The sequence below is a fragment of the Coregonus lavaretus genome (genome assembly GCF_964263955.1).
Source record: "Coregonus lavaretus genome assembly, chromosome: 3".
Taxonomy (NCBI): domain Eukaryota; kingdom Metazoa; phylum Chordata; class Actinopteri; order Salmoniformes; family Salmonidae; genus Coregonus; species Coregonus lavaretus.
In genome coordinates, this window is record NC_139990.1 from 12,895,933 (window position 1) to 12,923,899 (window position 27,967).

General features: G+C 42.7%; 2 protein-coding genes across 4 annotated transcripts; one reads left to right on the forward strand and one right to left on the reverse strand.

The window, feature by feature from the left end:
- Nucleotides 1–677: 677 nt before the first annotated feature.
- Nucleotides 678–6,854, reverse strand: LOC311123039 (uncharacterized protein). 2 transcript variants are annotated; one of them, XM_084158133.1, is made up of 7 exons: nucleotides 6,631–6,854; nucleotides 5,135–5,363; nucleotides 4,264–4,992; nucleotides 2,535–2,623; nucleotides 2,176–2,376; nucleotides 1,935–2,004; nucleotides 678–1,791 (listed from the first exon to the last, which is right to left on the reverse strand). In XM_084158133.1, exons 2-7 carry the CDS (start codon nucleotides 5,231–5,233, stop codon nucleotides 1,648–1,650), a joined length of 1,332 nt encoding a protein of 443 aa, XP_084014259.1. In that variant the 5' UTR covers nucleotides 5,234–5,363; nucleotides 6,631–6,854; the 3' UTR covers nucleotides 678–1,647. The 2 variants fall into 2 exon arrangements, with proteins under 2 accessions (XP_084014259.1, XP_084014258.1); XM_084158132.1 differs by having other exon boundaries at nucleotides 5,135–5,384.
- Nucleotides 6,855–7,291: 437 nt separating this feature from the next.
- On the forward strand, nucleotides 7,292–27,867 carry LOC311124069 (ATP-binding cassette sub-family F member 1-like). 2 transcript variants are annotated; one of them, XM_084158252.1, is made up of 24 exons: nucleotides 7,292–7,547; nucleotides 8,359–8,405; nucleotides 8,519–8,596; nucleotides 14,132–14,255; nucleotides 14,375–14,406; nucleotides 14,539–14,628; nucleotides 18,882–18,938; nucleotides 19,243–19,335; nucleotides 19,515–19,580; nucleotides 21,373–21,450; nucleotides 21,572–21,667; nucleotides 21,773–21,895; nucleotides 23,393–23,579; nucleotides 23,817–23,956; nucleotides 24,196–24,344; nucleotides 24,833–24,916; nucleotides 25,069–25,193; nucleotides 25,353–25,465; nucleotides 25,618–25,792; nucleotides 25,874–25,948; nucleotides 26,061–26,131; nucleotides 26,256–26,457; nucleotides 26,555–26,692; nucleotides 26,921–27,867. In XM_084158252.1, the coding sequence occupies exons 1-24, from the start codon at nucleotides 7,475–7,477 to the stop codon at nucleotides 27,085–27,087; spliced, it is 2,583 nt and encodes an 860-aa protein (XP_084014378.1). In that variant the 5' UTR covers nucleotides 7,292–7,474; the 3' UTR covers nucleotides 27,088–27,867. The 2 variants fall into 2 exon arrangements, with proteins under 2 accessions (XP_084014378.1, XP_084014379.1); XM_084158253.1 differs by lacking the exon at nucleotides 18,882–18,938 and having other exon boundaries at nucleotides 7,303–7,547.
- The last annotated feature ends 100 nt before the right edge of the window (nucleotides 27,868–27,967 follow it).

Consider the following 27,967-nt stretch of genomic DNA (forward strand, 5'->3'; position numbering starts at 1 on the left):
GTCCTGGAGTGGCCTAGCCAGTCTCCAGACCTGAACCCAATAGAAAATCTTTGGAGGGAGCTGAAAGTACGTATTGCCCAGCGACAGCCCCGAAACCTGAAGGATCTGGAGAAGGTCTGTATGGAGGAGTGGGCCAAAATCCCTGCTGCAGTGTGTGCAAACCTGGTCAAGACCTACAGGAAACGTATGATCTCTGTAATTGCAAACAAAGGTTTCTGTACCAAAAATTCAGTTCTGCTTTTCTGATGTATCAAATACTTATGTCATGCAATAAAATGCAAATTCATTACTTAAAAATCATACAATGTGATTTTCTGGATTTTCGTTTTAGATTCCGTCTCTCACAGTTGAAGTGTACCTATGATAAAAATTACAGACCTCTACATGCTTTGTAAGTAGGAAAACCTGCAAAATCGGCAGTGTATCAAATACTTGTTCTCCCCACTGTATATGTCACGCAACTGTGTTGCAGTCTCAGTGTCAGGGACATGAACCCTGGTTGGGTTGAGGTCAGGTCAAACATTTACTGCAGGTCGGGCAGTCTGCAGCTGTCTCCTTTCCTCTCCCTCACAGCCAGTTAGCCATCCAACATGGAAGGACCATAGCAGTTTTCAACCAGGGTGGGATGGGGTTGTGATTGAAAGTTCCATCTCAACAATGAGGACATGAGATGTAATGCTCTTTAAAATAAGAGTTTTATGAGATTGACATGTACACTTCAAAATAAAAGTATTTTAGTGAAGTTCGTACAGGGACAGACATCATCATGCATTCATATTAGCATCCATGTGGCATAAAGCAACCTATTCAATGACTTTCCACTGGTACACTGAGATCAGAGGGTCTGTTAGAAAAAGGCCCACATTGAATCATGGTGGGAGGCCATAGATAATAGCCGGGCCAACTGGCTATATAGAATGGGGTCTAGTCTCTCCATATAAGACTCCTGGCCTCAATACGGGGTTCCGTGGGTTGCTTGGGCAGTGTGCCAACTGTTACACCAACAAAGCATTCATCAGTGACAACTGTATTCAAAGGAAACCAGTGACAGATGTGTGCCCAGTTCCCAGGTCACTCGACTGCCATAGGCTGAGGGCACATTAAACACAAAATGACTGATTGATTTCAATAATGACTCATCCATTTAACTTTAACTTAAATGTTAATCAGGCATCAAATATTTTTCAACAATGCTTTTTTTTGTTGTTGTTGCATTTAACAGTCTTGTCCAATAATATATGCCATTTAGCAGACACTTGTACGAGTAGCAGGCTATGTAGTGTGAGCGTATAGGCCCAGAGAGCGGTTCAACGTCACACAAGTGCTATGCAATCGTTTGTTTGTGTGTTAACAAGGAACCAACTCAAGGTACCGACTCGACTTATTGGATAAACTGAAGTCCTGGATTGCATATTAACTGGATTGCATATTAAATAAAGTAGTAGCTGCTATTCTATTGCTGTGGGAGTCCTGAGAGAGCATGGTTTTGGACAGTTGTGGAGGAGAAAAACGTTGTACGGGTGAACAGGGTTAAACTTGTTTCTTTCCTTAACAACACTGATTGCGTGTTTCTCCCTCTTGTTCCGTTACTCCTCTCATGGTACACACATGCTTGTTCCTCCAGACCCTCCTTTCTCTCCGTTTCTCTCAGTCTCTGTCTTGTCGGAGGGAGGAGAGCAGGGGGGGCAGGAGGTTGAGGGCCGGCCGGTGCTCCTGGACCCCCAGGGCCACGAGGGCTCCCGCTAACAGAGTGGTCACCCCGGGCAGGATGGGCGGCTGGGCCTTCATCACCTGGAGGAAGACGGGAAAACAATACTCAGCAAGTTTGAGGTGATCAGTTTAGGCAAAGCACAGAATCTGAGGGTATTTCTTAGTTATTTGTAGGCATTTCTATTTCAGAGTTAGAGGAGACAGAACACCACAGGGTCACTTACTTTTTCCACTTTGTGACAATGTATGAGTCCATCATGGCCAAGGTAGAAGGTAGAGAATGCATCATATGACCTGTTGAAAGACCGTGTTCATTAGAGTATGAATGATCATAGAGAATTAATTAACAGTGAAGAGAAACACTGACCAGAAACACTATCCGTTCCACACAATACCAAATCAAATCAATACATTTCTATCTGAACATTGTGTAAAATTAAACAGATCCCAGTCAGGTTTCTGTACCTGTAGAGGTCAGTTTTGTCCTTGCGGTAGAATCTCAGCAGCAGAGAGACGAAGGGCAGTCCTCTTACCCTCCATCTGGCCTTGATGGTCCTGTCCTCTGGGTGCTTGGTCAGCTTCAGTACCTCTAACCGGGCCTCAGCATAGTAACAGAGACACAGCAGCCTCCACAGAGACAGGCTCAGCTGGTACAGAACTCTGCCCCTAGAGGACAGATGGACACAGTATAGCTGTATTATAATATAGACCTACTATGGGGGTGTATACGCGTGAAGTTACATATGTATACATTTCAGGGTTCGGGTCAATTCCATTTCATTTCAGGTAAGAAACTGCTATTAAGTAGACAAAGTAGCATTTACCTGGTCTTGGCATTTAGAATACAGTTGACGAACTCGATATCATTTGTGTACATGGTGTAGTCATGACTCTTCACAAAGAAACTAGGAAGCTGCAAATCAAACAAGTGATCATCAATACTATTAACTAAATAGCACTCTACAGTGCATTCGGAAAGTATTCAGACCCCTTGACTTTTTCCACATTTTGTTACGTTACAGCCTTATTCTAAAATGGATTTAAAAAAAGAAAAAACCCTCACCAATCTAAACACAATACTCTATAATGACAAAGCAAAAACATGTTTTTAGACATTTTTGCTAAATTCAGACCCTTTACTCAGTACTTTGTTGAAACACCTTTGGCAGCGATTACAGCCTTGAGTCTTCTTGGGTATGACGCTACAAGCTTGGCACACCTGTATTTGGGGAGTTTCTCCCATTCTTCTCTGCAGATCCTCTCAAGCTCTGTCCGGTTGGATGGGGAGCATCGCTGCACAGCTATTTTCAGATCTCTCCAGAGATGTTCGATCGGGTTCAAGTCCGGGCTTTGGCTGGGCCACTCAAGGACATTCAGAGACTTGTCCGGAAGCCACTCCTGCGTTGTCTTGGCTGTGTGCTTAGGGTCGTTGTCCTGTTGGAAGGTGAACCTTCGCCCCAGTCTGAGGTCCTGAGTGCTCTGGAGCAGGTTTTCATCAAGGATCTCTCTGTACTTTGCTCCGTTCATCTTTGCCTCGATCCTGACAGGTCTCCCAGTCCCTGCCGCTGAAAAACATCCCTACAGCATGATGCTGACACCACCATGCTTCACCGTAGGGATGGTGCCAGGTTTCCTCCAGACGTGACGCTTGGCATTCAGGCCAAAGAGTTCAATCTTGGTTTCATCAGACCAGATAATCTTGTTTCTCATGGTCGGAGTCCTTTAGGTGCCTTTTGGCAAACTCCAAGCGGGCTGTCATGTGCCTTTTACTGAGGAGTGGCTTCCGTCTGGCAACTCAACCATAAAGGCCTGATTGGTGGAGTGCTGCATAGATTGTTGTCCTTCTGGAAGGTTCTCCCATCTCCACAGAAGAACTCTGGAGCTCTGTAAGAGTGACCATCGGGTTCTTGGTCATCTCCCTGACCAAGGCCCTTCTCTCCCGATTGCTCAGTTTGGCCAGGCGGCCAGCTCTAGGAAGAGTCTTGGTGGTTCCAAACTTCTTCCATTTAAGTATGATGGAGGCCACTGTGTTCTTCGGGACCTTCAAGGCTGCAGACATTTTTGGGTACCCTTCCCAAGATCTGTGCCTCGACACAATCCTGTCTCGGAGCTCTACGGACAATTCCTTCGACCTCATGGCTTGGTTTTTGCTCTGACATACACTGTCAACTGTGAGACCTTATATAGACAGGTGTGTTCCTTTCCAAATCATGTCCAATGAATTGAATTTACCACAGGTGGACTCCAATCAAGTTGTAGAAACATCTCAAGGATGATCAATGGAAACAGGATGCAGCTGAGCTCAATTTCGAGTCTCATAGCAAAGGGTCTGAATACTTATTTAAATAAGGTATTTATATTTTTTATACATTTGTCATTATGGGGTATTGTGTATAGATTGATGAGTATTTAAATTTATTGAATAAATTTTAGAATAAGGCTGTAATGTAACAAAATGTGGAAAAAGTCAAGGGGTCTGAATACTCTCCAAATGCACTGTATGCCATCAAACAGCCATCCCCTAACAAACCAACCCCTCTTCTCCTCTCTTACCTCAATCCTCAGCTTTTCATACATCAATGCCAGTTTCTCCTCGTTCTCCTTCTCTCTGTGACCCTCCTGCACTGTCTCTCTCTCTGTGTAGCTACTATACAGAGAGGTGTGGAGCAACAGTGACAACTCCTTCTCTAGTCCAATCATATGGCCAGATTTGTTCCCGTAACCAGGCAACGGCTCCATCCCTGGACAGTGGAAGCAGTAGAATCTAGATCCATACATAAATGGAGCGGGACATCCTTCCGTCTCAAAAAGGCTCCGGAATGATCCTCTCTCCCTCTTTTCTGTTTCCGTCTCTCCCTCGTTCATCATCATCTTGGAACCTCTTGCCTGAACCTTAGTCGTCCCAATGCTGATGTCATCCTCTCGGCTCCCGTCCACCGTGGTTAGGGGGAAGAGGAACTCCACGGGCCTACTGAGTCCTCCCGGAGCCAGAAGCTCACCTAGTTTAATCTGCCCAAATAGAGGCACCTCCACCAGGGTGTGCTGGCCATCACACTCAACAGGACCAGGCTGCACCAGCACACACAGGCTGACAGTCTCTTCCCAGTCCTCGTCCAGGTCCGGGGGCCTCTGGCTGTGAGGTTGGCCCTGGCTGGCATGGTGGAAGGGGTGTGACAGGGCCAGCTGCTTGATGTTCTGGTACCTCAGACTGTTGGGGGGAACCAGGGCCCACGACACGCTGCTGAGCGACCGGATCTGTCCACTCCACTGCACATCCAGCGCCTGCAAATTCACATAGGACAAGTAAAGATTTTCGATAAGGTGCTCTTAATATAGCCTGGTCCCAGATCTGTAACAGATCTGGATCCAGCCTTGCTCTTATCCAAATATTTAATGAATGTAAACCTGTCTGTCAAGACAATACCTGAGCAAGACTCCAGCACTGTTGCTTGACTGGTTGCCTGCTGCCATGGCTCCTCACACACCCCACCCACAAGGCGATGCCCCCTCTACAAGTAGCCATTCACAAACAGGGGGTATATGTAACTCCAATCACCAGGGGCAGGGGCATGTAGGGGACACCCCAGACAGTCACCACACCACCATTCCACAGCAACCCCAAGGAAGGACCAGCTCTTTATCTTCTCGTTACCCTATCAATCCCAATAAAACATCTAGATGAAGAGAAGGGGTTAGGGTGGGCAGTTGAGGGTGAACAGTCATTTTTAGACCATCATCTCAATGATATGTCCATATGATCATATGGCCTGTTGTGTGCATGTGTAGGCTACTCAAGGAACAGTTGTGAGTTCATGCGTAGAATGCTAGACTGTAAATCAAGACCTATATACTACCATCATTCCCTGCCATGCCAGACAGGCATACATAGGGTACGCATGACACATACATGTATGCCTATACCATGACGAAGGACAGATAGATCTGGCATCCATGAAATTTCACAGACAGTATTTGTAAAAGTGAAAACAAAACCCCCAAGTTCTAATGAGATAATATTGCCATATGGAAGAGAACTTCAATGAGGTGGGAATTATTCAAGACATTTTCAAATGTCCACTTCAGATTCAGTTTTTGACTATTCAACTTTTAGCTGAATGAACATAACATCGACACAACAAACACGGTCTTCAGAGTGCTAGGAGCAACAGACTTGATGCATGTCTGTCCTCTTTAACTTTGACCCTACTTGAAAGCTCTTTTGGAGCGCGAAAAAGCTATGTCAGTAGCATATGACAGTAAGTGGTGTAAACAGCAAACCACAAGATCATAATTGCTACTCAGAAGTCTTTCCAATAAGACACTGTCATTTGCTTCATTTGAACTCGACAACCACCCATAATTAGGAGCGAATTTCGTTTAGTTTCTTCTACAACTCTAGAACCGTGACCTTAATACATTACATAGATATACCGTAAACGGCCTCCGCAGTGTACTGTTAACCGGATCAATATTTGTTGACTTCTTGTCATAAGGTTAGACAACCGATATTCACTAATGATTGTAGAGGCAGAATACACTGCAAGCACAGCTCCTTCTCGTAGTTTCAATGATATACAATACTATGACGTACCATTTCCCCATTTTAGACGTTATTAACATGAGCTCGAGCTGATTTACAACAGTTGGTAACCCAATGGGATTTGTTGGTTTGATTGACACAATCTTGCAGACACGACCAGAAACAAATGAACCATGCTTCAACTTTGAAGTTGGTATGTATGGAAATACATTAATTGATTAATGAATATAGTGACCCCTCAATCTAGTTAGAAAACGCAAGCTAACGTTAGCTCGCTTCCTAGTTAGTTAGTTGATAAGCGAGCAGTTAGATCACCATGGTTAACACACTCCTTAAGATTAGCACAACATTGGGTTAGCTAACGTTAGCAGCATGCATACCTGCTGTGTCAGAAGCGAATTGGATCGAAACTGCTATTAGTCAGTTTAGCAATGACCAGATAGTAAGACAATAATCCTCCAAGTCAGGTGTTTTACTTTGATATCCCACGTAATATTTCGAAATTGGAAGTTATCAAACGTTACACAAATGTCATTCCATGTACTAATGTCCTTGTCCTGCAGCAGCAACACGCCTCACGCCAGCGTAGGAACGTTTCTAGAAGAAAGAAAACACCCAACACGTCATACACCTGCGTAGCGCTGATTGGTGGAGAATGCATATATCCTTAGATGCAGAATGAATAAATCGATATTAATCGTTATCAACAAATGTTATATAACCATAGGCAATATTTTATATGTATATATATATATATATATATATATATATAATAGTAATACATCGAAGTCTGCTGTAAAAAAAATGTGTAGGTATTTTTCTTGACTACTTTTTCAATGAAACTTTTCCAGCCATATAGTGAGAAAATATATAATTCTGTAAGACCTATCCTATGCATGCAAAAAACGTATTATGCATGCAAAAAAACGTATTATTTTAAAATTAAAAGCTTTTTTGCTCGCAAGAGACTGCAATTCTGTAACAGACCTACAGGTGGCGCTGTGAAATATTGCTTCACTCATTATTCACCTGTCAACCGGCGACTGAAACTCAGTGGTGCTGTCGCTACTCGCTACATCATCGAGTGGAAAAATCTCAGGCCGCATGTGTGGTGATAAAATAAATAGTTGTTCTTCTCTGACAGCCACTCTTAGCACCGGTTTAAGTTATTTTTTTAAGACAAAGTCGTTGGTTTTCTGTTAATATCCGTAGAAATAGCCGAAAATGCCAAAGAAAGCGAAAGAAGACGCAGAATGGGAAGGAGAAGAGGGAACAGCACCACCACCAGCGGCGGCAGGTAGCTAATTGCTGCTAGCAACTAAGCTAACGGTTACAGCTGAATCCTTTCCAGCCGTTGCAATAGACTGTTCGCTAAGATAAAAAAAAGTTGTTAGCTAGCTAATGTGCCTCAGTGAGTGATCTTTGATAAACAAGTAACGGTCATGGCTGTCATACGATATGGTGTATTTTGACAGCATAGTGTGACATTAGTGATGGTTAACTAGCTGGCTGGAAGCTACGTTAGTTAGCTAACTAGCTTTCTATCAATGTTGTGAAAATGATGCAATGCCATATTAATGCCTTGGAATTGTGTCAGACAAATTATTCCTTGTTCTCTCTACTTGACAGTCAAGTAGAGACACCTCAACATTTAAAATAGTGAAAGGGGTCGTTTGTGGAAGAATAATCAACTCAGGGTCATAACTACATTTACATTTTAGTCATTTAGCAGACGCTCTTATCCATAGCGACTTACAGTTAGTGAGTGCATACATTTTTCATACTGTCCCCCCGTGGGAAACGAACCCACAAGCAAGTGCCATGCTCTACCAACTGAGCTACAGGGGACCTAGTTATTAATTTCTCATTGAAGTCATGAAGGCTAGCTAGTTAGTTAGCTAGCTAGGTCATAGCTAGTATGCATTGTTAGAAGAACTGCTGTGTTGCCAAAAGTCATTCTGGAAATGCTCCACCCCTATGCTCCCCTTTTAACAGGCGTTGCCTCCCCTCTGGCTCATTTGGCCACTCTTTTTGTCACTCAGTGCATCCATATGTTGATGACCAACTTGCTCATCTTTATACCTACATTTTATCTCCCCTCTCTTCAGAAAAATCAGTAAAGAAAGGAAAGAAGGATAAGAAGGGGAAGAAGAGTGTGAGTAGTTATACCTCTTGTCGATATTTTGAGTTAATTGAATGTGGCGTGAAATAAAATGTAATCCTAAATGTGAACATTTAATAAAATGTGTCAACATTGCTCTCACACAGTTCTTTGATGAGCTGGCCACAGATAACAAAACTGAGAAGGAGGATGAACCAGTGCTGAAGGACACTCAAGGAAAGCAGGTAATTATATTCCTTAACTACTACAGAGATATTATATAGGCCATTTTCAGGTGGATTACTACTTTTTGCAATACTGTATCAATAACACAACGTCCTGTGATATATTGACATGAATAAATCCACCTATTCCATAATTATGACGTTTTTTTCCCCCTTCCCACCCAATTTGCTCTCTTGAAAGACAGCAGACGAGCTTGAAGAGGTTGGGGAGGTTGGTTATATGTAGCCACTACTAGCCAGAATGGTAGCTAGCTTGCAGTGTTGAATCTACAATACATAGATAACCATTATATATATATATATATATATATATATATATATATATATATATATATATATATATATATATATATATATATATATATATATATATATATATATATAATACACAGTGCATTCAGAAAGTATTCAGACCCCTTGACTCTTTCCACATTTTCTTACGTTACAGCCTAATTCTAAAATTGATTAAATTGTTTTTTTCCCCTCATCAAACTACACACAATATCCCATAATGACAAAGCAAAAACTGTTTTTTAGACATTTTTGCAAATAGATTAAAAATAAAAAACAGACATCTATTTACATAATTATTCAGACCCTTTACTCAGTACTTTGTTGAAGCACCTTTGGAAGGGATTACAGCCTTGATTCTTCTTGGGTATGACACTACAAGCTTGGCACACCTGTATTTGGGGAGTTTTCCCCCATCCTGTCAAGCTCTGTCAGGTTGGATGGGGAGCATCGCTGCACAGCTATTTTCAGGTCTCTCCAGAGATGTTTGATCGGGTTCAAGTCTGGGCCACTCAAGGACATTCAGAGACTTGTCCTGAAGCCACTCCTGTGTTGTATTGGCTGTGTGCTTAGGGTCGTTGTCCTGTTGGAAGGTTAACCTTCGCCCTAGTCTGAGGTCCTGAGCGCTCCGGAGCAGGTTTTCATCAAGGATCTCTCTACTTTGCTCCGTTCATCTTTCCCTCGATGCTGGCTAGTCTCCCAGTCCCTGCCGCTGAATAACATCCCCACAGCATGATGCTGACACCACAATGCTTCACCGTAGGGATGGTGCCAGGTGTCCTCCAGACGTGATGCTTGGCATTCAGGCCAGAGTTCAATCTTGGTTTCATCTGAACATAGAATCTTGTTTCTCATGGTCTGATAGTCCTTTAGGTGCCTTTTGGCAAACTCCAAGCGGGCTGTCGTGCCTTTTACTGAGTAGTGGCTTCCGTCTGGCCACTCTACCATAAAGGACTGATTAGTGGAGTGCTGCAGAGAGATGGTTGTCATTCTGGAAGGTTCTCCCATCTCCACAGAAGAACTCTGGAGCTCTGTCAGAGTGACCATCGGGTTCTTGGTCACCTCCCTGACCAAGGCCCTTCTCCCCCGATTGCTCAGTTTGGCCGGGTGGCCAGCTCTAGGAAGAGTCTTGGTGGTTCCAATCTTCTTCCATTTAAGAATGATGGAGGCCACTATGTTCTTGGGGACCTTCAATGCTGCAGAAATGTTTTGAAACCCTTCCCAAGATCTTTGCCTCGACACAATCCTGTCTCTGAGCTCTACGGACAATTCCTTCGACCTCATGGCTTGGTTTTTGCTCTGACATACACTGTCAACTGTGGGACCTTATATAGACAGGTGTGTGCCTTTCCAAATGATGTCCAATCAATTGAATTTACCACAAGTGGACTCCAATCAAGTTGTAGAAACATCTCAAGGAGGATCAATGGATACAGGATGCACCTGAGCTCAATTTCGAGTCTCATAGCAAAGGGTCTGAATACTTATGTAAATAAGGTATTTCAGTTTTTTATTCTAAACACCTGTTTTTGCTTTGTCATTATGGGGTATTGTGTGTAGATTGATGAGGGAAAACATTTATTTAATCAATTTTAGAATAAGGCTGTAAAGTAACAAATTGTGGAAAAAGTGAAGGGGTCTGAATACTTTCCGAATGCACTGTATATATGGCTCCCGAGTGGCGCAGCGGTCTAAGGCACTGCATCTCTGTGCTTCAGGCGTCACTACAGACCCCCTGGTTCGATTCCAGGCTGTATCACAACCGGCCGTGATTGGGAGTCCCATAGGGCGGTGCACAATTGGCCCAGCGTCGTGCGGGTTTGGCCGGTGTAGGGCGTCATTGTAAATAAGAATTTGTTCTTAACTGACTTGCCTAGTCAAATAAAGGTTAAATAAATAAATATGAAAAATATATACACTACCGTTCAAAAGTTTGGGGTCACTTAGAAATGTCCTTGTTTTCGAAAGAAAAGCTTCTTTTTTTTGTCCATTTAAAATAACATCGAATTGATCAGAAATACAGTGTAGACATTGTTAATGTTGTAAATGGCTATTGTAGCTGGAAACGGCTGATTTTTTTTGGGAATATCTACATAGGCGTACAGAGGCCCATTATCGGCAACCACCAGTCCTGTGTTCCAATGCCACATTGTGTTTACTAATCCAAGTTGATCATTTTAAAAGGCTAATTGATAATTAGAAAACCCTTTTGCAATTATGTTAGCACAGCTGAAAACTGTTTTGCTGATTAAAGAAGCATTAAAACTGGCCTTCTTGAGACTAGTTGAGTATCTGGAGCATCAGCAATTATGGGTTCGATTACAGGCTCAAAATGGCCAGAAACAAAGAACTTTCTTCTGAAACTCGTCAGTCTATTATTGTTCTGAGAAATTAAGACTATTCCATGCGAGAAATTGCCAAGAAACTGAAGATCTCGTACAACACTGTGTACTACTCCCTTCACAGAACAGCGCAAACTGGCTCTAACCAGAATAGAAAGGGGAGTGGGAGGCCCCGGTGCACAACTGAGCAAGAGGACAAATACATTAGTGTCTAGTTTGAGAAACAGACGCCTCACAGGTCCTCAACTGGCAGCTTCATTAAATAGTACCCGCAAAACACCAGTCTCAACGTCAACAGTGAAGAGGCGACTCTGGGATGCTGACCTTCTAGGTAGAGTTGCAAAGGAAAAGCCATATATCAGACTGGCCAATAAAAATAAAATATTAAAATGGGCAAAAGAACACACACTGGACAGAGGAAGATTGGAAAAGAGTGTTATGGACAGACAAATCGAAGTTTGAGGTGTTCGGATCACAAAGAAGAACATTTGTGAGACGCAGACCGAATGAAAAGATGCTGGAGGAGTGCTTGATGCCATCTGTCAAGCATGGTGGAGGCAATGTGATTGTCTGGGGGTGCTTTGGGGGTAGTAAAGTGGGAGATTTGTACAGGGTAAAAGGGATCTTGAAGAAGGAAGGCTATCACTCCATTTTGCAACGCCATGCCATACCCTGTGGACGGTGCTTGATTGGAGCCAATTTCCTCCTACAACAGGACAATGACCCAAAGCACAGCTCCAAACTATGCAATAACTATTTAGGGAAGAAGCAGTCAGCTGGTATTCTGTCTATAATGGAGTGGCCAGCACAGTCACCAGATCTCAACCATATTGAGCTGTTGTGGGAGCAGCTTGATCGTATGGTACAGTGGGGAGAACAAGTATTTGATACACTGCAGATTTTGCAGGTTGTCCTACTTACAAAACATGTAGAGGTCTGTAATTTTTATCATAGGTACACTTCAACTGTGATAGACGGAATCTAAAACAAAAATCCAGAAAATCACATTGTATGAATTTTAAGTAATTAATTTGCATTTTATTGCATGACATAAGTATTTGATCACCTACCAACCAGTAAGAATTCCGGCTCTCACAGACCTGTTAATTTTTCTTTAAGAAGCCCTCCTGTTCTCCACTCAATACCTGTATTAACTGCACCTGTTTGAACTCGTTACCTGTATAAAAGACACCTGTCCACACACTCAATCAAACAGACTCCAACCTCTCCACAATGGCCAAGACCAGAGAGCTGTGTAAGGACATCAGGGATACAATTGTAGACCTACACAAGGCTGGGATGGGCTACAGGACAATAGGCAAGCAGCTTGGTAAGAAGGCAACAACTGTTGGCGCAATTATTAGAAAATGGAAGAAGTTCAAGATGACGGTGAATCACCCTTGGTCTGGGGCTCCATGCAAGATCTCACCTCGTGGGGCATCAATGATCATGAGGAAGGTGAGGGATCAGCCCAGAACTACACGGAAGGACCTGGTCAATGACCTGAAGAGAGCTGGGACCACAGTCTCAAAGAAAACCATTAGTAACACACTACACCGTCATGGATTAAAATCCTGCAGCGCACGCAAGGTCTCCCTGCTCAAGCCAGTGCATGTCCAGGCCCGTCTGAAGTTTGCCAATGACCATCTGGATGATCCAGAGGAGGAATGGGAGAAGGTAATGTGGTCTGATGAGACAAAAATAGAGCTTTTTGGTCTAAACTCCACTCGCCGTGTTTGGAGGAAGAAGAAGGATGAGTACAACCCCAAGAACACCATCCCAACCGTGAAGCATGGAGGTGGAAACATCATTCTTTGGGGATGCTTTTCTGCAAAGGGGACAGGATGACTGCACTGTATTGAGGGGAGGATGGATGGGGCCATGTATCGCAGATCTTGGCCAACAACCTGCTTCCCTCAGTAAGAGCATTAAAGATGGGTCGTGGCTGGGTCTTCCAGCATGACAACGACCCGAAACACACAGCCAGGGCAACTAAGGAGTGGCTCCGTAAGAAGCATCTTAAGGTCCTGGAGTGGCCTAGCCAGTCTCCAGACCTGAACTCAATAGAAAATCATTGGAGGGAGCTGAAAGTCCGTATTGCCCAGCGACAGCCCCGAAACCTGAAGGATCTGGAGAAGGTCTGTATGGAGGAGTGGGCCAAAATCCCTGCTGCAGTGTGTGCAAACCTGGACCTACAGGAAACGTATGATCTCTGTAATTGCAAACAAAGGTTTCTGTACCAAATATTAAGTTCTGCTTTTCAGATGTATCAGATACTTATGTCATGCAATAAAATGCAAATTAATTACTTAAAAATCATACAATGTGATTTTCTGGGATTTTGTTTTAGATTCCGTCTCATAGTTGAAGTGTACCTATGATAGAAATTACAGACCTCTACATGCTATGTAAGTAGGAAAACCTGCAAAATCGGCAGTGTATCAAATACTTGTTCTCCCCACTGTACGTAAGAAGTGCCCATCAAGCCAATCCAACTTGTGGGAGGTGCTTCAGGAAGCATGGGGTGAAATCTCTTCAGATTACCTCAACAAATTGACAACTAGAATGCCAAAGGTCTGCAAGGCTGTAATTGCTGAAAATGGACGATTCTTTGACGAAAGCAAAGTTTGAAGGACGCAATTATTACTTCAATTAAAAATCATTATTTCTAACCTTGTCAATGACTACATTTCCTATGCATTTTGCTATATTTCCTATTCAAACTCATTTCATGTATGTTTTCATGGAAAACAAGGAAATTTCTAAGTGACCCCAAACTTTTGAACGGTAGTGTATATAGAATTGTGATATGTATCGTGATGTCCCTTCCTGCTAATACCTAGCCCTAGTATTTATCATGTAAACCGTAATGCCTGTCCAATATAATCTATTTTGCTCTCAGCCTCAGAAGAAAAAGAAAGACCGGCGGAAAGGTAGAGGTGGAGAGGGAGACGATGATGACGAGGATATGATGGAGAAACTGAAGAAGCTGTCAGTGCAAGCCAGCGAGGAAGAGGAAGAGGAGGGTAAGTTGACTGCTTAGTCTGTCAAACAAATGTCTACATTTCAAGCCGGAAATGTTCAGTGTTGATATCCTAGCTAGCCTTTCATCAACTTCGCTCGCTCTCTTTCTCTCTCATCCCAGTTGTGGCCTCCGGAAAAGGCAAGGGAAATAAGGTAAGCATGTTGTGCATGCAACAGTCTTGATCACTACATCGACAGTCTTAACAGTCTTGATCACTCTGTTCTATTACATTTTGGGGGTAGAATACGCTATAATCCACTTTTAAATTGTATTTGTTGTCTCAGGGTGGGAACATCTTTGCAGCTCTCAGTCAGGGAGACAGTGAGGAGGATGATGATGGTGATGATGATGATGATGAGAGACTGATGAAGAAGGTGCGTGGGGTCTGTTTCTTATGTTTGTGTCGTGTTCTTCTAAATCTGAATGTTGATTCTATTGATACTAACCTCATGTTTTAGAGGTCCAGGGAGCTTTTAGAATGTGTTTGTGTTGCTGTTTACTAATTCATCCACCCATTCCATCCCACCCTTCCTTGTACTGTTCCTTCCTGTTCCTTTTCTACTGTCTTCTCTTTTGGATTTCATCACACATTCACAATAATAGCTACACATGTTCACATCCATATTCTTAGTGATTCCTACATAGGGCTGTGGCGGTCATGACATTTTGTCAGCTGGTGATTGTCGTGCAAATAACTGCCGGTCTCATGACCATTAATTAACATAAACACGTTTAGCATCTCCTGGCTTCCACGCATAGCCTACAAGCCACTGATGAAAACCGTTGGAACATCTACATAAAAAAAAGTTTAATAAATCGATTTAATATAGCCCACACCATCACATTAATCCATTGTTTATTTTAGACAGGTCTAAAGAAACATAATATGAAGAAAATGTAGCCTATTTCAGAAGAACAGAATAGCATACCCTGAGTTGTCCTTATGGTAGGCCCTGATCTAGCCATGCCATATGGCTGTGGGCTACACCTAGTTCATTTAGACAAGATTTGCTTAGAATTCTATGGCATTATATTATAGTATGAAGAATACAATTGAACATAGTTTAAGAAAATAGAAAGGAAGTGCGCACATGCGACTATTCTGTGTTGAGCAGTTAACAAAGAAACAGATATTCTTAATTATTGTTATTATTCAACTTTAGTTCTGATACAAACGTTAGGCTATATGTCTTGATTTTTTTATACATTCTAAGGCTGCATGATGCGACTAATGATGATTTGAAAAAAGTTACATGAAAGGCATGAGCTCTGCTCTGTTTCTTGCACAGGCTGCACACACTTCATCAGTCTCTCATTCACAATTTGACAAGCACTTGATAATATGCCTACGGGTGGAATTATTTTTTATTTAGAATGCCCCACAAAGAAAACGATTACGTGCTGTTACGTTTTTAATATGCAAGCATAGGCAGCGCATCCATAAGGCTAGGGGAAGCTTTTCCTAAAGTAAATGTAATTAAATTGCCAAAATTATATAGCCTAATTAGCCTACTCCTGTTTCTACAGAAATATATAAAACGAATCAAAATAGGCTACTAAAGCATGATTTGGCCACAGAGGATAATTAGCTTCAAAAAAAAAAGTGGATTGTTTTAAATCGCATTGCCTACAGTCGGAAGGAAAGGCAGCGCATGCAATTGGGGCAGATTATTGTTGAGTTGCGACTGTCTGTGAAAAGTAGAGAGGCCAAGCCAGGCATATCGCAATATTTCAAAATACTATCGCAGGAAAACAGTTTGGGAAGCAAATGATTATTGCTGTAAAGAGAAGACAATGAAAATACTAATCTGTCTTTTAGTTATCAAAATTCTCAATTTAATTGAGCGAACCACAGTATAGCCTATCTTATTGGCACCAGCGGAGAGCATCGGCAATATCCCTGGTGATTGTGCACTGCGCATATTCACCATTTATCATTGTTGGGTTAGTGCTAATAATATTTGTTGATTTATTTTGACAATTTCCTTCTCCAGTTTAGATGGACGTCATATTCTATTTGTGTCTCCCCTTCTCATAGGCCTATTATATGGACGTTGTTTTTATTGATCTGTTTGTCAGTGTCAGCAGAGTAGGCTACCCTGTAATTTGTCGTATTAAAAAATATGTTGCTAATATCTCCAGTCATATAAAGTGTAGTAGAATTGCATGAAATGTGTTTATAAAAGGCCACATGCAAAGAAATAATAAACGTATCTGATATAGCCTAGGCCTACACTACGCACTCAGCCATGCATTGAACGGTCTTCTTTTGCGAACAGTGATTGAGTTACACTACCGTTTAAAAGTTTGGGGTCACTTAGAAATGTCCTTGTTTTCCATGAAAACATACATGAAATGAGTTTGAATAGGAAATATAGCAAAATGCATAGGAAATGTAGTCATTGACAAGGTTAGAAATAATGTTTTTTAATATAAATAATAATTGTGTCCTTCAAACTTTGAGACTGGTGTTTTGCGGGTACTATTTAATGAAGCTGCCAGTTGAGGACCTGTGAGGCGTCTGTTTCTCAAACTAGACACTCTAATGTATTTGTCCTCTTGGTCAGTTGTGCACCGGGGCCTCCCACTCCCCTTTCTATTCTGGTTAGAACCAGTTTGTGCTGTTCTGTGAAGGGAGGAGTACACAGCGTTGTACAAGATCTTCAGTTTCTTGGCAATTTCTCGCATGGAATAGCCTTCATTTCTCAGAACAAGAATAGACTGACGAGGATTTTCAGAAGAAAGTTATTTGTTTCTGGCCCTTTTGAGCCTGTAATCGAACCCACAATTGCTGATGCTCCAGATACTCAACTAGTCTCAAGAAGGCCAGTTTTATTGCTTCTTTAATCAGCACAACAGTTTTCAGCTGTGCTAACATAATTGCAAAAGGGTTTTCTAATGATCAATTACATTTTTACATTTTACATTTTTAGTCATTTAGCAGACGCTCTTATCCAGAGCGACTTAGTTAGTGAGTGCATACATTTTCATACTGGCCCCCCATGGGAAACGAACCCACAACCCTGGCGTTGCAAGCTCCATGCTCTACCAACTGAGCTACAGGGGACTATAGCCTTTTAAAATGATAAACTTGGATTAGCAAACACAACGTGCCATTGAAACACAGGTCTGATGGTTGCTGATAATGGGCCTCTGTACGCCTATGTAGATTTTCCATAAAATATCAGCCGTTTCCAGCTACAATAGCCATTTACAACATTAACAATGTCTACACTGTATTTCTGATCAATTTTATGTTATTTTAATGGACTTTTTCCAAAAGAAGGACATTTCTATGTGACCCCAAACTTTTGAACGGTAGTATATATTATGACTATCCAATCTACTCATCACATTATGAATAGTACGCTATCTTACATAAGTTTGCAAATGCGATGATGCATGGAATGCTTTATTATAAAGGTGCATTTTTATGGTGGAAATGAGCTTCCCCAAACTTAACTCGCACGCCGCATACGTTTGCCAGGTTGTAAAACGGATTAATGTGCTTAATTCTAAGAATTGAGCAATAAATATAGGAGTACGAGAAAGCTGGGATCCTCTTTTAAATAGTGGCCAGTAAAAACTCTGTTTTCACATGCGATTGCGCAATGGCAGGGCTTATAAAAGCACATGTTTCACTAGGCTCTGTAGGCTATGTGCTCTCTAACCATGTTCCAGGTGTCCTAGGCCTATAGGCTACGTTTGGAGTTATTTGGCCACTTTAGTCGTGATACAAACTTTATCAAAACAGATAGGCCTATGGGCTAGGCTACATGATGTGTGTGACTATTATTTGAAAGTCACAAAAAAAAGGCGTGCTGTTTCTTGCCTTACTGCACATGCTGGGCATCATTCACAAATGATAATGTCACCCATCAGACTATTTTTAGTTTAATCTTGTCTTCATATATACTAAATAATATGTGTGAAATTAGTTTTGATATAGAATGGACCATTATCATGCACCTGTCAGAACAGGGGCAGGGCAAAAATAAATAAATAGAGAAATAAATATAGTAGGGCTAGCCTATAGGAAGCTGATGGGATCCTCTTTTTAATAGAGGCCATCAAAACTCTGTTTGCTCACGCAATTGCATAGCCTATAGCCTATAGAAATGTTGCGCAACATGAGCTCATGGGCCATCATGAAGTGTTTGATTTGATTTTCGATTTGATTTGCATTGATGTCGGCGTGATTAGAGGGACAATAGATCGCTCAGTGCCAGGCCATTAGCGACTGGCAGTTAGCAAGTTTAGTAGGCTACTAATGACATTTGCAGCATCAGAGCGCAGTTTTTGGAGAAACCTAGTTACGGTGACTAAATGGTCACATGGAATTTGACTGCGGTCATGACTCGTGACCGCCGGTGTGATGGTAATACGGTCACCGTAACAGCCCTATTCCTACATAATTTCCTTTCATTGCATTTCATCTACATGTGTCGGACAAATTAGCATTGGCCAGAAGTGTTGGGGCTTGCAAGGCACTTAGAATCTAATGATTTGAATCAAGCATGTTCTTTTTCTTCATAATGACGTTGTGCTCTGGTGTAAGGACATCTCTAATATTAAGGAACTGGTGTATCTGTGTGTTTGTCCGTGCGTCTTTAATACTTTAATACAGGAGGTTGAGAAGGTGTATAAGGGCAAGAAAAAAGATAAGCCAAAACCGAAAGCCAAGGTGGGTGATGGAATGTATTTCTTCTCCGACTATACACTATTTTCTTTACCCCCCCCCTTACCCCCCATCAAACAGGGTTGATACCTGAAAGCAGCACATTTTTAAATTGTTCACTAACACATTCCCATCTCAATCTATTCCCTTTTTATTTCACTCTACACTTTATTTCACTACTTTTCTCTTTCTCATACACCTCATATCTGCAGATCTAACCCACTGAAATACTCAACACAATACAACTGTGTGTCTGATCTCACTTGTTCCCAGACGTGGATCCTCACTCTCCTTTTTCCTACATATCCAGGCTCCCTCCGATGATGAGGAAGAGAAGAAAGACGAGGATGAGAAGAAAGCTGTGAAAAAGAACAAGAAACCAGAGGCTAAACCAGCACCCAAGGTCAGGCTTTTGATAGGCTTGGTGAAATTTTCACAATATTGCTTATGCCGATCCAATAATTTCAGATCTACTGGAGTATCTAGGGAGTAGAGAGTAGAGCCTAGGGGTTGCTTGATTTGGGATTCAGCATTATGTTGAGAACTAAATGAGAAAAACTCACTTTTACTCTTCCTTTGTAGGCAACTGAGGATGAAGCAGAGGACGAGAAGCCTCAGCCGAAGAAAGGCAAGAAGGAACAGCCCAAGGTGAGTGAAGAGCTCTGGCGGTAACGACACAAACTTTGTATAAAACAGTTTTCCTTCTGGAATGTAGGGATGGCATTCTATAGGAAATATCATGGGTTAGCGACATACAGTGCCTTCAGAAAGTATTCATACCCCTTGACTTATTCCATATTTTGTTGTTTTACAGCGTAAATTCAAAATGGATTACATTTTACTTTTAAATCTCACCCATCTATACACACTACCCCATAATGACAAAGTGAGAACATGTTTTTAGACATTTTTGCTAATTTATTGAAAATGAAATACAGATGTCTCATTTACATAAGTATTCACACCCCTGAGTCAATACTTTGTAGAAGCACCTTTGGCAGCGATTACAGCTGTGAGTCTTTCTGGGTAAGTCTCTAAGAGCTTTCCACACCTGGATTTTGCAACATTTGCCCATTATTTTTCTGAAAATTCTTCAAGCTCTGTCAAATTGGTTCTTGATCATTGCTAGACAACCATTTTCAGGTTTGCCATAGGTTTTTAAGTAGATTTAAGTCAAAACTGTAACTTGGCCACTCAGGAACATTCATTGTCTTATTGGTAAGCAATTCCAGTGTGGATTTGGCCTTGTGTTTCAGGTTATTGTCCTGCCGAAAGGTGAATTTGTCTCCCAGTGTCTGGTGGAAAGCAGACTGAACCAGATTTTCCTCTAGGATTTTGCCTGTACCTTAGCTCCATTCCGTTTCTTTTTTATCCTGAAAAACTCCCCAGTCCTTGCCGATGACAAGCATACCCATAACATGATACAGCCACCAGTATGCTTGAAAATATGGAGAGTGGTACTCAGTAATGTGTTGTATTGGATTTGCCCCAAACATAACACTTTGTGTTCAGGACAAAAAGTGAATTGCTTTGCCACATTTTTTGCTGTATTACTTTAGTGCCTTGTTGCAAACAGGATGCATGTTTTGGAATATTTCTATTCTGTACAGGCTTCCTTCTTTTCACTCTGTCAATTTAGGTTAGTATTGTGGAATAGCTACGATGTTGTTGATCCATCCTCAGTTTTCTCCTGTCACAGCCATTAAACTCTAACTTTTTTAGAGTCACCATTGGCCTCATGGTGAAATCCCTGAGCGGTTTCCTTCCTCTCCGGCAACTTAGTTAGGAAGGACGCCTGTATCTTTGTAGTGACTGGGTGTATTGATACATCATCCAAAGTGTAATAAATAACTTCACCATGTTCAAAGGGATATTCAATGTCTGTTTTGTTTTTTACCCATCTACCAATAGGTGCCCTTCTTTGCGAGGCATTGGAAAACCTCCCTGGTCTTTGTGGTTGAATCTGTGTTTGAAATTCACTGCTCGACTGAGGGACCTTACAGATAATTGTATGTGTGGGTTACAAAGATGGGGTAGTCATTCAAAAATCATATTAAACACTATTATTGCACACAGTGAGTCAATGCAACTTATTATATGACTTGTTAAGCAAACTTTTACTCCTGAACTTATTTAGGCTTTCCATAACAAAAGGGGTTAAATACTTATTGACTCATGACATTTCAGCTTTTAATTTTTTATAAATTTGACATTGTGGTATTGTGTGTAGGCCAGTGACCCAAAATCTCAATTTAATTCATTTTAAATTCAGGATACTTTCTGAAGGCACTAGAAGTGTGACTAAGTCTCAATATCCACACCTGTAAACTATCTAGGCCAATATAATGCATGGCCACAGTATATGGGTCACAGTAACACTTGATCTCTTGTTAGGGTAGTTTCTGTAAAACCATAATGTTGTGTTACTTGTCCCATTCAGAGGATGAACAAACCTGCTCGCCCCCCGCGCAGCGAAGATGAGGAAGAGGGTGAAGACGACGAAGATGACACAATGAAGGTGTGTGTTTATTGTCTAAACTGAGTCTGCTGTATGGAAGGGTCATACATAGCATGTAGAGCCACCATAGAACGCCTAACTCACTGTCTCTCCCTCTGTCTGCCTCCCTCTCTACTGTCAGTGTGCTGAAGACGTGATAGCAGAGCAGGAGCAGGAGAAAGGTGACGACCCCTTTGCAAACATGAGCAAGAAGGAGAAGAAGAAGAAAAAGAAAATGGTAACCAGTCCATATATACAAATATTGACCTTTTGAGAGCCTTTGGGCCAAACCAGACACAGAAGAAGCTTTTCATTCATTGGAAGTGTGTGTCTGTGTTTCTAGATTGAGTATGAAAAGCAGGTGGCCAGTGTGCGTGCTGCCAACGCCATCGAGGGAGACTTCTCCGTGTCCCAGGCTGAGTTGTCTTCCAGACAGGCCATGCTGGAGAACGCATCAGATATCAAGGTGACCTGACCATCTCGACTCTTCTAGTGTTTCTTTATTCTGAAGAATGTAGTGAAAACTTCATAGAACATAGTTATTTTACTGAAGGAAAACCCGATAGCACAAAAAAAAACATTTACACATACCTGAAGTACACTATATATACAAAAGTATGTGGACACCCCTTCAAATTAGTGGATTTGGCTATTTCAACCACACGTGTGCAGACAGGTGTATAAAATCGAGCACACCGCCATGCAATCTCCACAGACAAACATTGGCAGTAGAATGGCCTTACTGAAGAGTTCAGTGAATTTCAATGTGGCACCGTCATAGGATGCCACCTTTCCAAGAAGTCAGTTCGTCAAATTTCAGCCCTGCTAGAGCTGCCCCAGTCAACTGTAAGTGCTGTTAATGTGAAGTGGAAACGTTTAGGCGCAAAAACAACGGCTCAGCCGCGAAGTGGTAGGCCTCACAAGCTCACAGAACGGGACCTCCGAATGCTGAAGCACGTAGCGCGTAAAAATCATCTGTCCTCAGTTGCAACACTCACTACCGAGTTCCAAACTGCCTGTGGAAGCAGAGTCTGCACAATAACTGTTTGTCGGGAGCTTCATGAAATGGGTTTCCATGGCCAAGCAGCCGCACACAAGCCTAAGATCACCGTGCGCAATGACAAGTGTCGGCTGGAGTGGTGTAAAGCCCGCCGCCATTGGACTCTGGAGCAGTGGAAACGCGTTCTCTGGAGGGATGAATCACGCTTCACCATCTGGCAGTCCGAAGGAGTAATCTGGGTTTGGCGGATGCCAGGAGAAAGCTACCTGCCCCAATGCATAGTGCCAAATGTAAAGTTTGGTGGAGGAGGAATAATGGTCTGGGGCTGCCTTTCATGGTTTGAGCTAGGCCCCTTAGTTCCAGTGAAGGGAAATCTTAATGCTACAGCATACAATGACATTCTAGACGATTCTGTGCTTCCAACTTTGTGGCAACAGTTTGGGGAAGTTCTTGTTTCAGCATGACAATGCCCCCGTGCACAAAGTGAGGTCCATACAGAAATAGTTTGTCGAGCCCTGACCTCAACCCCATCGAACACCTTTGGGATGAATTTGAATGCCGACTGCGAGCCAGGCCTAATCACCCAACATCAGTGCCCAACCTCACTAATGCGCTTGTGGCTGAATGGAAGCAAGTCCCCGCAGCAATGTTCCAACATCTAGCGGAATGCCCATGATTTTGGAATGAGATGTTTGACAAGCAGGTGTCCACATACTTTTGGTCATGTAGAGTAACATCTTATCTCACATAAGAAGAATGGTTGTTGGGATTCATCAAATGGCTGATGAATGTCTATGTAACTGAAACATTGCACTTTATTTATTAAATGTTTCTTTGTAAGCACACTGTGAGTATGAGGAGGTAGTCCCTTCAACCATTCCTTACTGAATGTCAAGTTGGAAGCCCTAAAGTTCTATCAGAGTTCACCTGTAGTGGTTTTAATGTGCTGCTCTTTGTCTCCAGCTGGAGAGGTTCAGTATATCAGCTCACGGGAAGGAGCTGTTTGTCAATGCAGACCTCCTGGTGGTGGCAGGAAGACGCTACGGTCTGGTTGGACCTAATGGGAAAGGGAAGACCACTCTCCTGAAACATATCGCCAACAGAGCTCTCAGTATCCCTCCTAACATTGACGTGCTGCTCTGTGAGCAAGGTATGTCACCTGTCCTCTGAAGAACCCCCCGCCCCATCATAACCTTCTCTCTCTGTCTCCCTCCCTTATCCTCTATCTATTTGTATTTATCTCCACCCCCTGTCTCTCTCTCCTTCTCCTCTCCTCTCCTCCCTCCCTCTACTCTCCTCTCTCTCTCTACCCCTCTTCTCCCTTCACTTCACCCCGACCCTCTTTCCCCCCCTCTAACACCCTGTTGCGCGCTCCATCTCTCCGTAGAGGTAATGGCGGATGACACCCCAGCGGTCCAGGCTGTGTTGAAGGCAGACACCAGGCGTCTGAAGCTCCTAGAGGAGGAGAGACAACTGCAGGCTCTGCTGGAGAAAGGAGAAGACAGCGTGGCTGAGAGACTGGACAAGGTATGGGGAAGCATCATAATTAAACCCTAATACACTCTTAGATCTGCCAGGCGAAATATCCACTTTCTAATTGCTATGATAATCTATTGAACACAGGGCTGGGGTCAAGTTTTCATTCAGACTGTGGTAACTGGAAAAAGAGTGTCATGGTCTCTTAAGCTGCATTCAGATAGAAATGTCATATCTGTCAATAGACTAAACCACTGCATGTGTACATATTGTGTGTCTGTCTCAACCAGGTCTACGAGGAGTTGAGGATCATCGGGGCAGCAGCAGCGGAGGCTAAAGCCCGTCGTATCCTGGCTGGTCTCTCCTTCACCCCAGAGATGCAGAACAGAGCTACCAAGAAGTTCTCTGGAGGCTGGAGGATGAGAGTCTCACTAGCCAGGTAATACCGTTTTTCTCTGAATTCCAGGGACAGGTGTAGGATCTTAATTTGATCACACTCTTGTTGCTGAGAATTTTCCTGCACTGCAGGAAATGCAGATGAATTTCGTGATTTAAATAAATTAACTGAAAATCCACACTAACACAGTTATATTAACAGTATTGCACTTTTCATGTAACCTACTTTTGGCCAGCTAATAACCTAACCACCGATCAAGCAACCTTATGGACTTAACGTTCAATTCCTGTTGCTGCATAATAAGATCCTATATCTGTAGACCCCCTAGCCTTGCCTAGGCAATTCTATAGATCTGAAAGGATTTGATTTTAGCAATATGGCAATTGCTTCAATTGTTTGTTTTTTAGCTACTTCTGCAGGTCAAGTTTTTTTTTTTTTTTACAAAGTCACTTTTACAGAGAATAAAAATGAACGAAAGTAAAACGTCGATAAAGACAGTGAAAATGAATTCAAAGCTTCTCTCCTACCAGAGCTCTGTTCATGGAGCCCACCCTGCTGATGCTGGATGAGCCCACCAACCATCTTGACCTCAATGCTGTCATCTGGCTCAACAAGTAAGGGCATACCACACGCAGCCTTTTACTTAAATATAATTTAATTCACAGGGCCACACAACACGCAGCTGCTTACTCAATGGGTCTCCTTTCTGCCCTGGATCTGTGAATGATACCACTGCAATGGCTAATATGTTAATCTCTCCTCCTAGCTACCTTCAGGGCTGGAAGAAGACTCTCCTCATCGTGTCTCACGACCAGAGTTTCCTGGACGATGTGTGTACTGACATCGTTCACCTGGACAACCAGAAACTTTACTACTACAGAGGGAACTACCGTGAGTTTATTAGCAATGGACATTCTTTCTCCTACCCCACAAACTCCAACACATGTATAGTTCTATACACATTTACATTTAGCAGGAGCTCTTATCCAGAGCCACTTGCAGTTAGATCCATGTTCTATAGATTGAAGTTTCTCTCTCTCCGTTTCGCAGTGACGTTTAAGAAGATGTACGTTCAGAAGCAGAAGGAGCTCCAGAAACAGTACGACAAACAGGAGAAGAAGCTCAAAGATCTCAAGGCTGGAGGGAGGTCCACCAAACAGGCCGTGAGTACAGTACAGTTACATGGTTCTACCTGGATCTGTCTGTCGCTCTCTCTCTGTACTTCTCCCATCATCCACTGTTTTCTGTCTGTCTCTCTCTCTCTCTCTCTCCCTCCTTCTATCATCCACTGTTTTCTGTCTCTCTCTCTCTCTAGGAGAAGCAGACTAAGGAGGCCCTGACCAGGAAGCAAGCGAAGGGAAAGAAGAAGGGAGGAGTGGAGGAGGAGAGTCAGGAAGCAACAGAGCTGCTCAAACGACCCAAAGAGTACACTGTCAAATTCACCTTCCCTAACCCCCCTTCTCTCTCTCCTCCCATCCTCGGACTACACAGTGAGTTTTCCCTCTCTTTTCCTCTTCCTCTCTCACTTTTTGTATATCCCTGTTTAACCCTCTGCTCTCTGTATGTCTCAGGTGTGGACTTTGCCTTTGAGGGACACAAACCCCTCTTCAAGAACGTGGACTTTGGTATTGACATGGAGACTAGAAGTAAGTAGAAATGATTTCTGTTTGCAAACCTGGGACATGTTCATTTGGCACATTTGGACTTTCTGGTCATTAGCCTCCATACTATACCAAACAGCTCTTTTTCCTTGTTCAGTTTGTATAGTTGGACCCAATGGAGTCGGGAAGAGTACCCTACTACTACTTCTCACGGGCAGGTTGAATCCAGTAAGCTTCCCTTCAAACAAAAACAACACAAATATTATCTATATATACAAATGCAAATACAACACCTGTTTCTGCACTGATGGGTGTAACTGTGTCAAACTAAATGTGTTGATTTGCCTTTCAGACCAAGGGGGAGATGAGAAAGAACCATCGGCTGAAGGTGGGCTTCTTCAACCAGCAGTATGCTGACCAGCTGAACATGGAGGAGGCAGCTACAGAGTACCTCCAGAGGAACTTCAACCTGCCCTACCAGGACAGCAGGAAGTGTCTGGGCCGCTTCGGACTGGAGAGCCACGCACACACCATTCAGATCTCCAAGCTATCAGGTTAGGATTAGAAACATGCGCGCACACACATACGCCATCATCCAGTGTGTGTCAATCTGTTCTTCTAAATGTCTTCTCTCTGTTCCTCTCCATCCAGGTGGTCAGAAAGCCCGAGTGGTGTTCGCTGAGCTGGCCTGTCGGCAACCTGACGTTCTCATCCTGGATGAGCCTACTAACAACCTGGACATTGAGTCGATCGACGCTTTATCAGAAGCTATCAATGAGTACAAAGGAGGTATGTACACAGTATAAGAGGCTGTTCGATGTTGAGTGTTTCTTTTGTTAAAATGTAGGATCAGAAAGTAGCCTCAGAAATTGGTGTAGTGATGGCATAAATAAAATGGCAGTCAACAAACAATTTGCATGCTGCTGAAAGTGCCCTTTGGTAGACTCTTCTGACATCAGTGTTTCTCATATATTATGGTAATGTAATATGCACTTTCCTGCTGTTGTCCCTTCATAGCGGTGATCATTGTGAGCCACGATGCCCGGCTGATCACTGAGACAGCCTGTCAGCTGTGGGTGGTGGAGGACCGGTCTGTCAACCAGATAGACGGAGACTTTGAGGACTACAAACGGGAGGTCCTGGAATCATTGGGGGAGACCCTGGTCCACAAGGTCAAGGAGTGACCTACCTACCTACAGCAGAACCAGGGCTGTGTCTCTATTGGCATTCTATAACCTAATATAGTGCATTACTTTTGACCAGAGCACTATGGACCCTGGTCCAATGTACTGCACTATGTAGGGAATAGGTTGCCATTTATAACAGACCCCAGGAGGAAATAGAAATGTGATGCAATATAACCCACCGCTGAAGCTGGCTATGTCATCAGCTCAGTGCTGGGGTGCATCTCCATAGTCTAAAGTGGCTTCCTTTCCTCGATCATTCTGAACTTATTTGAAAACTCAGGATAGGTGAAAGCAACATCATGGCTGAAGTCTGTCTCCCAAATCAGTTTGATTGAAGAAAGGAGGCGTGGAGAGGAAGCCATGTTAGACTATTCAGACATACCCCTGGTGTACTGCAGTATCTTCTCGGCCTATGAGATGCATACATTTTCAGAACTACAAATCGCCCCCTTGTACCCTCTATACACACCCCTGTAGATCTGAAAATATAGGATCCAGGAGCGTCTTGGGCGTAGGGGTAAGGGGGCGATTTGGAATTCAGAATTTGACTGGACAAGTGGGCATGTCTCACCCATGTAACATGGGGCGATGGGACATAAAGAGCAATATGCTGAAGTATTTATACTCCAGAGAGGAAATGGCTATACATTACCACTGGCTCCATACATGTATAAACCGAGCGCTTAACTGGGAATAAACATGTTGATACCTATATGATGAAGTATTTACTACAGATAAAAAAGCAATGAAATAAATGGATCTTACTTTTTTATTTTATTTACAACTTGCTCTTTAAATACAAAACCATGGATGTACCAGTCAAAAGTTTGGACACACCCACTCATTCAAGGGTTTCTTTATTTTTACTATTTTCTAC